The sequence below is a fragment of the Cucurbita moschata genome, unplaced genomic scaffold (genome assembly GCF_002738365.1).
Source record: "Cucurbita moschata cultivar Rifu unplaced genomic scaffold, Cmos_1.0 Cmo_Scf00006, whole genome shotgun sequence".
NCBI classification, from domain to species: domain Eukaryota; kingdom Viridiplantae; phylum Streptophyta; class Magnoliopsida; order Cucurbitales; family Cucurbitaceae; genus Cucurbita; species Cucurbita moschata.
In genome coordinates this window covers 2,222,070-2,234,096 of record NW_019268522.1, presented here as the reverse complement: position 1 = coordinate 2,234,096, position 12,027 = coordinate 2,222,070, and the positions used below count along the sequence as shown (strand labels likewise).

Sequence of the window (12,027 nt, the reverse complement as noted above, 5' to 3'; positions counted from 1 at the left end):
AAAAAAAAAAAAAAAAAAAAAAAAAAGTCATGAGAGTGAATGTCATTAGGGGAAAAAAATATTTAGCCATAGGCCAATATGCATATTATAATGAAGTCATTATCTCAAAGCATTGCATTCGTATGTGTGCGTGATCATATGTGCATGCATTCTTGCTGCAATGTTCTTAGATTATTTTGTCAAATCTATCTGAGCATCTTGGCTATTTCATTAATTGTTTTTTGTTGTCTGTAATGCAGGAGGACAGACTAGTATCAGGTTCGTCTTCTCATTTTGTCAGCTTGTTTTCTAGTTTTTTCTGATGGTTGGGTAAAATCTCCAGCTTGTTGAAATAATATCTGGTAAATGTTAGGAAAGACAGTTGAAATCTGTTTAACAGAAAGGGGAAAAAAACAAAAAACGCTTAAGCCAGTCGAGGCTTGTAGGTGGATGCATTCTGGAATTGATGCCATTATATACCAAATGCAACCTAGGAAGGTTGTAAAAGTAGAAATTCATCACAGTTTATCATTTTTTTTCTCTCTCTTTCTCTCTTCTCCTCAATGGATAATAACTTATGATTTTGTTATTTACTAAAAAAAATGTTCATGATATTTTAGAGAAGTTAATATATTTTGAATTTCTTTAAGGACGAAAAAGAAAACTCTATAGTTTATTAGAATTGTTAAAATACTCTTGAATTGGGATACCTAGCTCCTCGTGTAAATTTCTTTGTGAATGTAAATTTCTTTTTCTATCTAAAAGATGGTTTAAGGCAATCCTGCATGGCTAAATGATGTAGGATGCTTTTCTTTTTTTTTTTTTCTTTTTTCCAAACGTCAACTTGTTCTCCCCCTGGCTCCCACCTACAATTCCCAGATCGACAGGTTCCTCTGCTGGAGGGTACCATGCATTTTTTTTAATCAAAAGATAAGATAAGAGGGTGTTTTTCTTTTCTTCTCTTCTCTTCTTTTTTCCTTTTAAATTGAAGATTTGTACTATGTTTCTACTGATAATTATTATAACATAATTTAAAAATTGTTTCTCGTGAATGCTTATTATCCTTTTTTCCAGAAGCTATGACTGTACAATTACATTAATACCAAATTCTGATGTAAAGGGCATGAGTTTGGACTTTATTCGGTTCTTCGGAAATAAGATCGTATGATTTATTATTTTACTATTAGCTTGCATGATTACTGTTGTGTATTTATCAAATTCTATGGAAGCTTGTCTCTGCGTCTGGTTTCGAATGGAGATTAATACCTGGTTTTTTTCTTTTATGTTTTTATTTAGGGAAACATTCTTGATTTTGAATTCCATGCTCATTCTGTTCTATTATTTTTATAAAGAAAATATTCTATTCTATTATATTCTTTACCCAATAACTTCTGTCGCAGAGCTTTCTACCACAAATAGTTGTCTTAGGTTATTCCAGAAAAAAATTAAAAGTTTATAATCTTTTTCACTTGAGTCTATATTTGACTTCTTAAATAGGCTCTCATGTCATGTGTCAACAAGATATTGTTTCCGAAGAATAATTTGTGTATTTGTGACTTAATACGTACATCAGCCCATCTATGTTTGACTTTTATATTGACTATAACTAGTTCCCTACATAAACTTTCTTTCTCCTATCATTTTTCTTGTCTCTTCTTTTTAAATGATTCAGGCTAACCAGTTTCTTGCGTTGTGTTGTAGACCATACTGGAGATGCTATTTTCCTAATACGCAAGCTATAATCTATGTGGTTGATTCAAGTGATACTGATAGGCTGGTGATAGCAAAAGAGGAGTTTCATGCAATACTTGAGGTAAAATATGGTCGATACTTGTTGCAAAATTGGTAAACAGAATGTAGAAGTTTGTCAAATGCTGAGCTTGTGTGTTTCTGAAATTAGGAAATGAAGTTCAATCTAATATTGTAAATAATGCGTTTAGATGCCTTTATTTGATACTGAGTAATATCTCAATTCTGCGATTAACAGCTCCAACCCACCGCTAGCAAATATTATCCTCTTTGGGCTTTTCGTTTCGGGCTTCCCCTCAAGGTTTTTAAAACGCATCTGCTAGGGAGAGGTTTCCACACCCTTATAAAGAATGCCTCGTTCCCCTCTCCAACCAACGTGGGATCTCACAATCCACCCCCTTCAGGCCCAGCGTCCTCGCTGGCACACCGCCCAGTGTCCACCCCCTTCGGAACTCAGCGTCTTCGCTAGCATATCGCTCGGTGTCTATCTCTGATACCATTTGTAACGACTCAAGCCCACTGCTAGCAGATATTGTCCTATTTGGGCTTTCTCTTTCGAGCTTCCCCTCAAGGTTTTTAAAATGCGTCTGCTAGAGAGATGTTTCCACACCTTTATAAAGAATGCTTCGTTCCCCTCTCCAACCGATGTGGGATCTAACAGAAGCTATATCTGGTTCCTAGATGTTAGTAGTAGTATGTTTGCACCGCCTCTCTTTTCCTTCAGGTTCCAATGTCTTACTTTTGCATAAGAAGTAAATTGAATGTCAGGTTCCAATGTTTTACATAGAATGCTTTGTTCCCCTCTCCCACCGATGTGGGATCTAACAGAAGTTGTATCTGGTTCCTAGATGTCAGTAGTAGTATGTTTGCATCGCCACTCTTCTCCTTCAGGTTCCAATGTCTTATTTTTGCATAAGTAAATTGAATGCCTCCGAACTTTTTTTTTTTGGGGGGGGGGCTAAAGTATTGAGCTTGGTAATAGCTGTGTAAGTCTGTTTCCTAGATAAGTTTCCTCAGTTGATTTCTTTTAGCCAGTTCTAATAGTCTTTCCTTTTTGTGTTTGTTCAGGAAGAAGAGTTGCGGGGTGCAGTTGCCTTAGTTTTTGCGAATAAGCAGGTTAGTGCTATTGCCTATTATCTATACAATTTGCATTTTTTTGTTGAAAAGAACATAAAAAATATTGCATCTTTTTCTCAACGCTAGTTTTTTTTGGAGTTGTACACTGTTTCTGTAGTTGTTTCTCAAGACCACAGCACGAGGTCCGAGACTAGTCTTCGATATTTTGAATGCATGATTGTTTAATTCAAATGGTTAATGTAATGCACTTTCTACTTTTCTATCTTTTATACAATAGTCTTCACTTCGGTATAGGATCTTCCGGGTGCACTTGATGATGCAGCAGTCACAGAAGCCTTAGAGTTGCACAAGATTAAGAACCGTCAATGGGCTATATTTAAAGCCTCTGCTATAAAAGGAGAAGGTCTTTTTGAGGGATTGGATTGGTAAGCTGTAAATTTGTAGCTTACTTTTGTTTGTTTTTCTTAACAATTCAAAAAACTATAATGATTAGACACGATGATGGTTAATGGACACCTCGTAGAAAATAGTTCGATGTCAAATGACTTCGGACTCCTCGAAATGCTTGAAGCAGCATGGCTAGTCAGAAGGTTTCGCTCATTTCATGGCTCGCGTTTATATAATCTAAACTAATTAGCTTCTTAATGCACAGGTTAAGTAACACACTCAAGTCTGGAGGTGGCTAATTCAAGCCAAAAGAAGAACATTGAGACACCCAGATGATGAATATGGTGTTTAAGCGTTATGAGTTGCAGGAGAGAACGCGTTTGTCCGAGCGATTTCGCCAGCTTTACTTGCTTTTTAGTCACAATTTTTTAAGGGAATGAACTATCGGTATACATGTAAAATTGCTTTTGATGAAGATGGTGGCCACTGGGAGTCTTCGCTGACTCTATTTTTCTTGTTTCCCATCTTTAAGTGCTTTGGTTTGAAGCATATTCTTATTCAGAGATTGTCTAAATTTGTACTTCTCGTCACTTCCCTTTTGCCCTCTGCCAATATTTTATGGGTTGGGTGCGTTTTTACACATACCTCTGCCAAACCATATAGAGGACTTCTTACATTCATCGACACAACAGAGGTCTGGCTCGAGTAAGTCCACTGCTAGTAAATATTGTCCGTTTTGGTTCATTATGTATCGTCATCAGTTTCACAGTTTTAAAATGCGTCTACTGGGGAGGTTTTCACAATTTTATAAGGAATGTTTCGTTCCTCTCTCCAACCGATGTGGGGTTTCATAATCCATCTCTGGTGTCTAGCTGGTATATTGTTCGGTGTCCAGCTCTAATACCATTTGTAATAGTCTAAACCCATTACTAATAAATAGTCTGTTTGGGTCCGTTACTTTTTCTAACTGTACACTTTGGGACACCTTTGTTATTATCACTATGTCTATCTGATCATCAACATCCAGTTCGTTTTGTAGCTATAATAGATCTGCAGGGTGCACTCTCATTCAACTTAAAATGTACTCCTTTATTTATTTATATATATATATATATATACGTAAATGAATGGTTAGATTTTGTGTTATATTTTGATGTGTTATGTTACCATGTGTGAGATCCCGTCAATTGGAGAGAAGATTGCTTACGAGGACGCTGAACCCTGAAATAGTAGATTAAAAGGGGTGGATTGTAACATCTCACATCAGTTGGAGAGAAAAAGAGAACAATATCTATTAGCGATAAATTTGAATTATAATTACACACGAAAAGGAGAGAGAAAGATTAGAAAGCCATAAAATAGGATTAAACACAAATAATGTTTTAAAAGTATAAAAGTACGTTAAATATAATTACTAAAAAAAAAAAAAAAAGAGTTACAAATGTGAACTATATAAAATTTCAACATATAATATCTTTCAATTTTATATTATTATTATTATTTTTTTTTTTGTTATAGTAAAATAAGAAAATGGCTTCTTAACTCCTAGCCGTCGATTTTACGCACTTAATCTTTCTCGAAGCATCTTGAGACCAACATACCTACAAAAAAATAATAATTTTAAAAAATAGTTAGCTAATGGAAATAAAACATAATAAAAATAATCTTAAAAACACAACAAATACATACATACATATATACCCGCTTACTCTATGTTAATTTTGGATAAAAATCATTAGTATTTTATTTCAAATATACCTTAACCAATACCCGTTGATTTCAAATCCCGAGGTTAAGTGTACTCTAAAAACTTTACATAAGGCAAAGTTTTGTTTTTTGGGAGTGAATAGTGGAAAATTGACCGTTAATTTTCCTTTACTGCCACTCGACAGAACCATACATGAGATTTTCACCTCATACGACTCCTCTTCAATTCTTGGATCCTTTTTCTCGTTCGAGAATCTTCTCCCCTCTTCCATTCCATCCCGAAGAGTGACCAAGACCAATTCAGTCACGTTTTCATTCATTTGAAATCTGGGCTCGAGTATTTTTAAAAATTTAAAGATATTTTTTTGAGATAGAATCAAAACTTAATATATATATATACATAAATATTAAATTTTAGACTATGAAAAATATAAAAGTTGTTAGACGAACACACTTTCCACAATGATACGATATTGTTTACTTTGAACACAAGCTTTCGTGACTTTGCTTGGGGCTTCCTAAAAAAGCCTCGTACCAATGAAGCGAGTATTCGTTGATTATAAATAAATGTAAAAAGAACTCACCGCCCCAACATGGAGACAGTGGCCATAGGATTGGTTCCCGGCGAGTCGGAGAAAGTGGAGCCATCAACGACACGCAGATTTTCAACTCCGACAACTCTATAATTCCCATCCACCACTTTTCCGACCAAACATCCTCCATGGTAATGCCAAAACGTCGTCACCGTTCTCCGACAAAACTCCCCAACCAATCCATCATCCGCCATGTTTTCCGGCAACGGCAGCCCCAAAAACTGAACTCTCTTTTTCCCCTCCAAATCCGCCGTCTTCATCTTCTCCATCGTTTGGGTATTCAGCAAATCCCCAATTTTCCTCAACCCTTCAACACACTGCGCCAGATCCTCCGGCTGCGTGAAATAATTGAACCGAACGGTGGGGCTCCGCCGCACATCGGTGGAGGAATTCAACCGGAGAGACCCCACAGAACCCACTTTGGAGAATTTGCCGCTGATTACGACTAGGCTTAAATTGAGCGAGGTGGAGTGAGGAGGGAGGAGGGCGAAGGAGGAGGGAATTGAAAATGGAAGGAAATTTGAGAGGGATTCGAAATGGGTGTTTGTTTCGGTGGTTCCGACGACTTCTACGGTGGTGGTTGGGAGTGGAAAGGGAAGCATTATGTTGACGCCGAAACGGGGGTTGTCGGACATGAATTCGCCGACGTGGGGTTGGTGGAGGACGACGGGGAGGTTGAGGGAGGAGAGATGAGATATCGGGCCGATTCCGCTTAGAAGGAGAAGTTGTGGGCTTCCAATGGCTCCGGCGCTCAATATGATCTCACCTTTGTTGCGGATGTATGCGGTGTGTGTCTTTCCTTTTGAATCGGAATAGGAAACCCCGATTGCAGATAAACCTATATAAAAAAGTAACAACTTTGTCATATCTGAGAAGAACAATTCATAATAGACGTGTTTTAAAAACTTTAGGGGAAGCCCAGAGAGAACTTTATTGGCTAGTGGTGGGCTTGAGCCATTGCAAATGGTATAGAGTTAGACACGGGATGAAGTGCTAGCGAGAAGGTTGAGCCCTGAAGGGGGGTGGACACGAAATGGTGTGCCAGCGAGGGCACTGGGCCCTGAGGAGATGGATGGTGAGATTCCACATTGCTACTCTGAGTGTCAGTGAGGGTGTTGGGTCTCGATCTGAAATCGGGGCTTGTAGTAACTATTAAGCTTTTAGAGACTAAGTTTAGGCTTTCCCGCCTATGCTTCTCTCAAGGTTTTTAAAACGCGTTTGCCAGGGAGAGGTTTCTATATCCTTACAAAAGCAATGTTTCGTTCTACTCCCCAACCGATGTGGGATCTCGCAGAAACAATCCCCACAAATTCTCCGTGTAGCATCTCTGCCCCAATCGTGGTAGGGATGAAAACAAGGAAAAAAAAGTTATAACATATCATTTAGAACAACTCTTAAAGGTTCTAACCCTCTATATTATTAAAAACACACGTGTGAGATCCCACAATCCCACATTGGTTGGAGAGGAGAACGAAACACCCTTTATATAAGGGTGTGAAAATCTTTCCCTAGCAAACGCGTTTTAAAAACCTTGAGGAGAAGCTCGAATGAGAAAGCCCAAAGAGAACAATATCTACTTGTAACCTTTCCCTAGCAGACGCGTTTTAAAAACCTCGAGGGAAAGTGAAAGCCTGAAAGAGAAAGCCTAAAGAGGACAATATAAGCAAATAGTAGACTAAAAACCTCGAGCGAAAGCCTGAGAGAGAAAGCCTAAAGAGGACAATATACACTAATAGTGGTCTCGAGCTTTTACAACACGACTTCTTTCTAACCAATGTTATAAAGTTTAATCAAATTAGAGCAAGAAAAAGTGAAAATTTGAGGCATTTATGAGCACTACTAACCAGAGAAGATGATTCTATTGACACTTGCCTCAACAACAACCTTAAGGTTATTAGATTCAACCTTATTCAAAAACTCCACAGCTCCACGTCTATTCCCATTCTCATCAAAGATCGAACCACCGGTCTTAGTCCCCACAACGCTTCTCAAATCAAACCCATTATCAGGCCCAACCCCACCTTCCAACATCGCCCTTCTAAGCGCCGCCTGCCAAGAGCTCAACCTCGGCCGTGACACCACCGTCTCCTCAACCCATTCATAGCCCTTCTTCACCATCTCCATCTCCCATTCAACGCCTCCACTTTCAAAGAACTCCCTATGAGCCCTTGAGTAGAATCCTGCATTGATCATGCTACTCCCACCTAAGATCCTCCCTCGTAGATTCTCCACGCCGTCCTCCGACACGAACCGCTCGTACGGGCCTTTCCCGTCGTCATCGTCGGTGAATGCGTTTAATAAGCCTTGTTTGTTTAACACGGACGGGAACTTGGTTGGTTCGCTGCCTCGTTCGAGGACGAGGACGGTGAAGTTCGTGGATAGTGTTGTGGCTAACGGGCACCCGGCCGTTCCGCCGCCGATGACTATGTAATCGTATGGTTGTTGTTCTTGATGGTCTGGTATGTTGTTGGCATTGTGCACGAACTTCATGTAGGGATTAATGGGTTTGGTGTCAACGGAGATGGAAATGAGGGTGAGAAGGAGAAAGGTAGCAATGGTTGAGTGCTTCATGTTCATCTTTGCATATCCAATCAGCTAAGAATTTAGGGTTTTTATATGAACACAAGTTAATTCCAAGGGGAAGAATGTTAGGCGAAGTAGGTAAACTCGAGTTTTGGGTAAGAAAGTTTTGTACGGTGTTTATGGGTTGGGTCAGATCGGGTTAAGTTTTATTCTACAATGAACCCAACTCAACCCAACCCGACCCAATCATAAATTTTTTATAGAGTAAAGCTCGAGGTTTCGGCAATTTCTAGCAACTTTAAGGTGAAGAAACTTTTTTAGGAGTGTTTATGGGTTGGGTTGGATCAAAGTTGAGACATTTCTTAGATAGAACTCAAATGGGTCGGATCGAGTTGAGACATTTTTCAGACATAATTCACTTGTTTTAGTTCTTTAACTTTTTTCAATTGAACTCTTATTATACAATGAACCCAATTCAACCCGACCCAATCCAATCCAACCATAAATTTTTTATAGAGTAAAGCTCGAGTTTTTGGCAATTTCTAGCAACTTTAGGGTTAAGAAAGATGGTTTATAGGTTGGGTTGGATCCAAGTTGAGACATTTGTTAGATGCAACTCACATGGGTCGGATCGAGTTGAGACATTTTTGAGACACAATTCAATTGTTTGAGTTGTTAAATTTTTTCAATCGAAACAACTATTATTGAAAAGTAAACTCAACCTAACCTAACCATAAATTTTTCGAGTTAGGTTGGTTCAAGTTATCCATGTTCAACTCAACTCAATCTATAAAATTTTTCATTTATTTATCGAAAGCAATTCAAATAAGTTCATGATCCAACTTAAATTGTTTGAGTTGAATTGGGTTGATCGAATTTTTCGAGTTATCGAAGTTTTTAACACTCCTAAATTTTTTTTCGTAGAACAAATTTCTGATGAAGATTGAACCGTGTAAATTCTAGCATTAATTTCTTGTCTTTTCATCTTCATTTTGAGTTAGAAACATAACATATAATAATAATAAATCTAAAAAAATGGGAAATTTGTTGTGTTTGGTTAAGAATATCCTCACATCCTATGAAAAATGTTCTTTTAAGGAAAATTTAAGAATGATTTATTTATGTTGTCAAATAGATTGTTTGTCAAAACTACTACTCATTTTGTTGGGGTTAGGTGACCATATTCTAATTTCCATACTTCCATACCAACTTCGAGTTTCTTTTGGTAAGTTTTAGTTGAGTGTTCGTTCCTAATTGTATGCGATTTTTCCATGTCCGTGAACAAGAATTCGTTGAGTTGATCCTAAGAATAAGATATAAAAAGAGTTCTAAATAAGGATTTTTTTTTGCTCGAGTTTCATACATGTCATGCAATCTGCGTACCCATATTTCCGTTCATGCATGTTTTACATATCAGGTTTAACATACGTACCAATCTAAGTATAGTTTAGTCGTTTTGACATGTTTTTTTTTCTCTTAAAGTTTGTTCGATGGGTAATGTCTATATGGCACTATCAAGTTGATATATTAAATAGAAAAGGAAATATTAAGATATTATTAGGGGTGTAGATGGTCCGGGTTGGGTTGGGTTGAGAGATTTTTTTTGGACAAACCCAAAAGTTCGGGTTCATTGGATTGGTAACCCAACCCAATTATATTACCTAGAGAAATAATATAACGAGAGATCGAGAACGATGGGTTCTCTGCTCCTATGGGGATGGAGCGACAGAAGCGATGGGTTCTCTGCTCCTATGGGGATGGAGCAACAGAAGTTTAACACAGTCGAGAACGATGGGTTCTCTGCTCCTATGGTGATGGAGCGACAGAAGCGATGGGTTCTCTGCTCCTACGGGGATAGAGCAACAGAAGTTTTGAGAATTCAAGAGAGATGAGTCGTTTATCAGTCAAGTGGAAGTGCAGTGATGTATGCAGTTGAGGCATCCTAACAGATCGGTAGACTTGGAACCTTGTTCCTACATGACCCGATCAATTCGATTAGACATTCGATCTATGTTCATTGTTGAACTCTTTGACAACGTGAAAAAACAAAAAAAAAGCTCTACCCTCACTAGGAAACTACCATTTCCACTAATCTCAATAAAAAGAAATGTAACTGGTCCTAAAGTAAATAAATAATATAACTAGAGAACTATCACTTCAGTGTAACTATTGTACCGAGGAAAAGAACACAGAGAAACAAATGACGACACTCACTAATGTCATAATCTTAATATCAATGAACATAATGATCGAAATAAATCAGCTATTTCTAAGCAACTACCATGTCAATGCAACTATTATACTAAGGAAAACAAGCTATGCACGTTGTTCGACCTAGAAGCTTCAAAATCAATGTAGAACAAGTAGTCAAAGTACCTGAAAACGTTAAAAGCTGAAGGGATTCATCCGGGAAGAAGCTTTCAACGTCAATATCAACTCTCGTCATTTCACCTCAAACCCATCGTAAGTTTTATTTATGTCTCTCAACTGCCTATCATTTAATTTCAATTATGTGTGTATTTATAGCAACGATGAAAGAGATGTTTTAGAATCAACTAGCACATAACCTCCAAACTAACGAACCCACATTCTCAAAACTAACGAACCCACATGCGTGCACGCCACATTGACGATATCAATATCGACATCAGTATCAACTTACCTAACTATTGCTTAAATTTCAATTATGCGTGTATATTATGACCGATGATTAAAGAGATGTTTTAGACTAACGAACAATACAAAAGTACACCACTCGAACCACCCACATCACTACACATGCCTACACATGCACATCAATATCTAACTCCCATTGCACCTCTAAATTTCTACCCTAAATTACCACGTATCTGTTAGATGAACATGACACTCCACAATAGTGTGATATTGTCCACTTTGAACATAAGCTCTCATGGCTTTACGTTTTGGCCTTAAACCAATGGAGATTTATTCCTCACTTATAAACTCATGATCATTCCCTAAATTAGCTGATGTGGGACTTTCATCATCCAACACCTCCCTTCGAACAAAGTATGCCTCCCCATAATCGAGGCTCAACTCCTTTTTCTTTTGGACTCCTTTGTTCGACATTTGAGGATTTACCTATCTATTGGCACGACTAAGTTTAGGGCATGGCTCTAATACCATGTTAGATGAACACCGATATTGTCCACTTTGAGCATAAACACTCGTGGCTTTGCTTTGGGCTTCCCAAAAGGCCTTATTCTAATGGAGATAGTATTATTTGATTATAAACCCATGATTATTCCTTAAATTAGTCGACGTGGGACTTTTATCATCTAACAATGCTTCCAATACGAAAACACATAATTCAAGAATACTATCTCTAGCTTTAATCCAATTAAGAACGAACCTTATAAGGGTCTCTGCAGATTTAGAAGGCCCAGCAAACACAAACTTGCTCTTAGTTCTATGAGTCAGAAATTGGGTCATCATTCTATTCACAGCCAAATACCACCAGGGAACATTGATGAACACCTACCCAAATTCAAACCCAAACCCAAAATCAGAAACACATCATGAATTAATCATAACATCCACAATTATAGTTCAATGAAAGACCTGTTTGGCAGAATATAGGTAAAACCCAAGTGCCCCGCCACGCCTTGGTAGCATGTGTTGAGAATTATTGGGAGTGAGTCTCACATTGGTTAATTTAGTAGAAGATCATGGATTTATAAGTGAGGAATACTATCTCCATTGGTACGAGACCTTTTAGGGAGGCCCAAAGGAAAGCCATGAGAGTTTATGCTCAAAGTGGATAATATCGATTGTGGAGAGTCGTGATTCGTAACATAATCCACGAAATGATTTCTATCTTTCATAGGATTTTTATCTTTCATAGGAGATCCTCGTCCTTTATCTGTAGTTCTTGCATTAACCGATTAACCGATTTTGAATTAGGTATATTTATATTATACAAGCTCATGTTTCTACTCGATCGAAATATGTCGAAACAAATAAAAGAAGCAAAAAAAAAAAAAAAAAAAAA

The 12,027-nt window shown here is 37.7% G+C and overlaps 2 protein-coding genes across 2 annotated transcripts in view; one reads left to right on the top strand and one right to left on the bottom strand.

The window, feature by feature from the left end:
- The window catches only part of LOC111444099 (ADP-ribosylation factor 1), a 5,923-nt gene extending 2,141 nt beyond the window's left edge, over positions 1-3,782 (top strand). The window contains exons 5-9 of the mRNA XM_023082058.1: positions 240-258; positions 1,681-1,792; positions 2,797-2,844; positions 3,100-3,230; positions 3,458-3,782. Coding sequence (XP_022937826.1) covers positions 240-258; positions 1,681-1,792; positions 2,797-2,844; positions 3,100-3,230; positions 3,458-3,491 — 344 coding nt within the window. The 3' untranslated portion in view covers positions 3,492-3,782. The remainder of the gene's footprint in view (positions 1-239; positions 259-1,680; positions 1,793-2,796; positions 2,845-3,099; positions 3,231-3,457) is intronic.
- Positions 3,783-4,687: 905 nt separating this feature from the next.
- Positions 4,688-8,067, bottom strand: LOC111444097 ((R)-mandelonitrile lyase-like). Its single transcript, XM_023082054.1, has 3 exons — positions 7,337-8,067; positions 5,484-6,330; positions 4,688-4,793 (listed from the first exon to the last, which is right to left on the bottom strand). Exons 1-3 carry the CDS (start codon positions 8,061-8,063, stop codon positions 4,751-4,753), a joined length of 1,617 nt encoding a protein of 538 aa, XP_022937822.1. The 5' UTR covers positions 8,064-8,067; the 3' UTR covers positions 4,688-4,750.
- Positions 8,068-12,027: the final 3,960 nt, after the last annotated feature.

Excerpts from the sequence above, each read along its gene's own strand:
- LOC111444097 (XM_023082054.1), bottom strand. The coding sequence starts at position 8,063 with ATGAAGCACTCAACCATTGCTACCTTTCTCCTTCTCACCCTCATTTCC. Across the intron at positions 6,331-7,336 it reads CAATAGAATCATCTTCTCTG|GTTTATCTGCAATCGGGGTT; the intron begins GTTAGTAGTGCT and ends TTTTTTATATAG. Across the intron at positions 4,794-5,483 it reads ACTGTCTCCATGTTGGGGCG|GTATGTTGGTCTCAAGATGC; the intron begins GTGAGTTCTTTT and ends ATTTTTTTGTAG.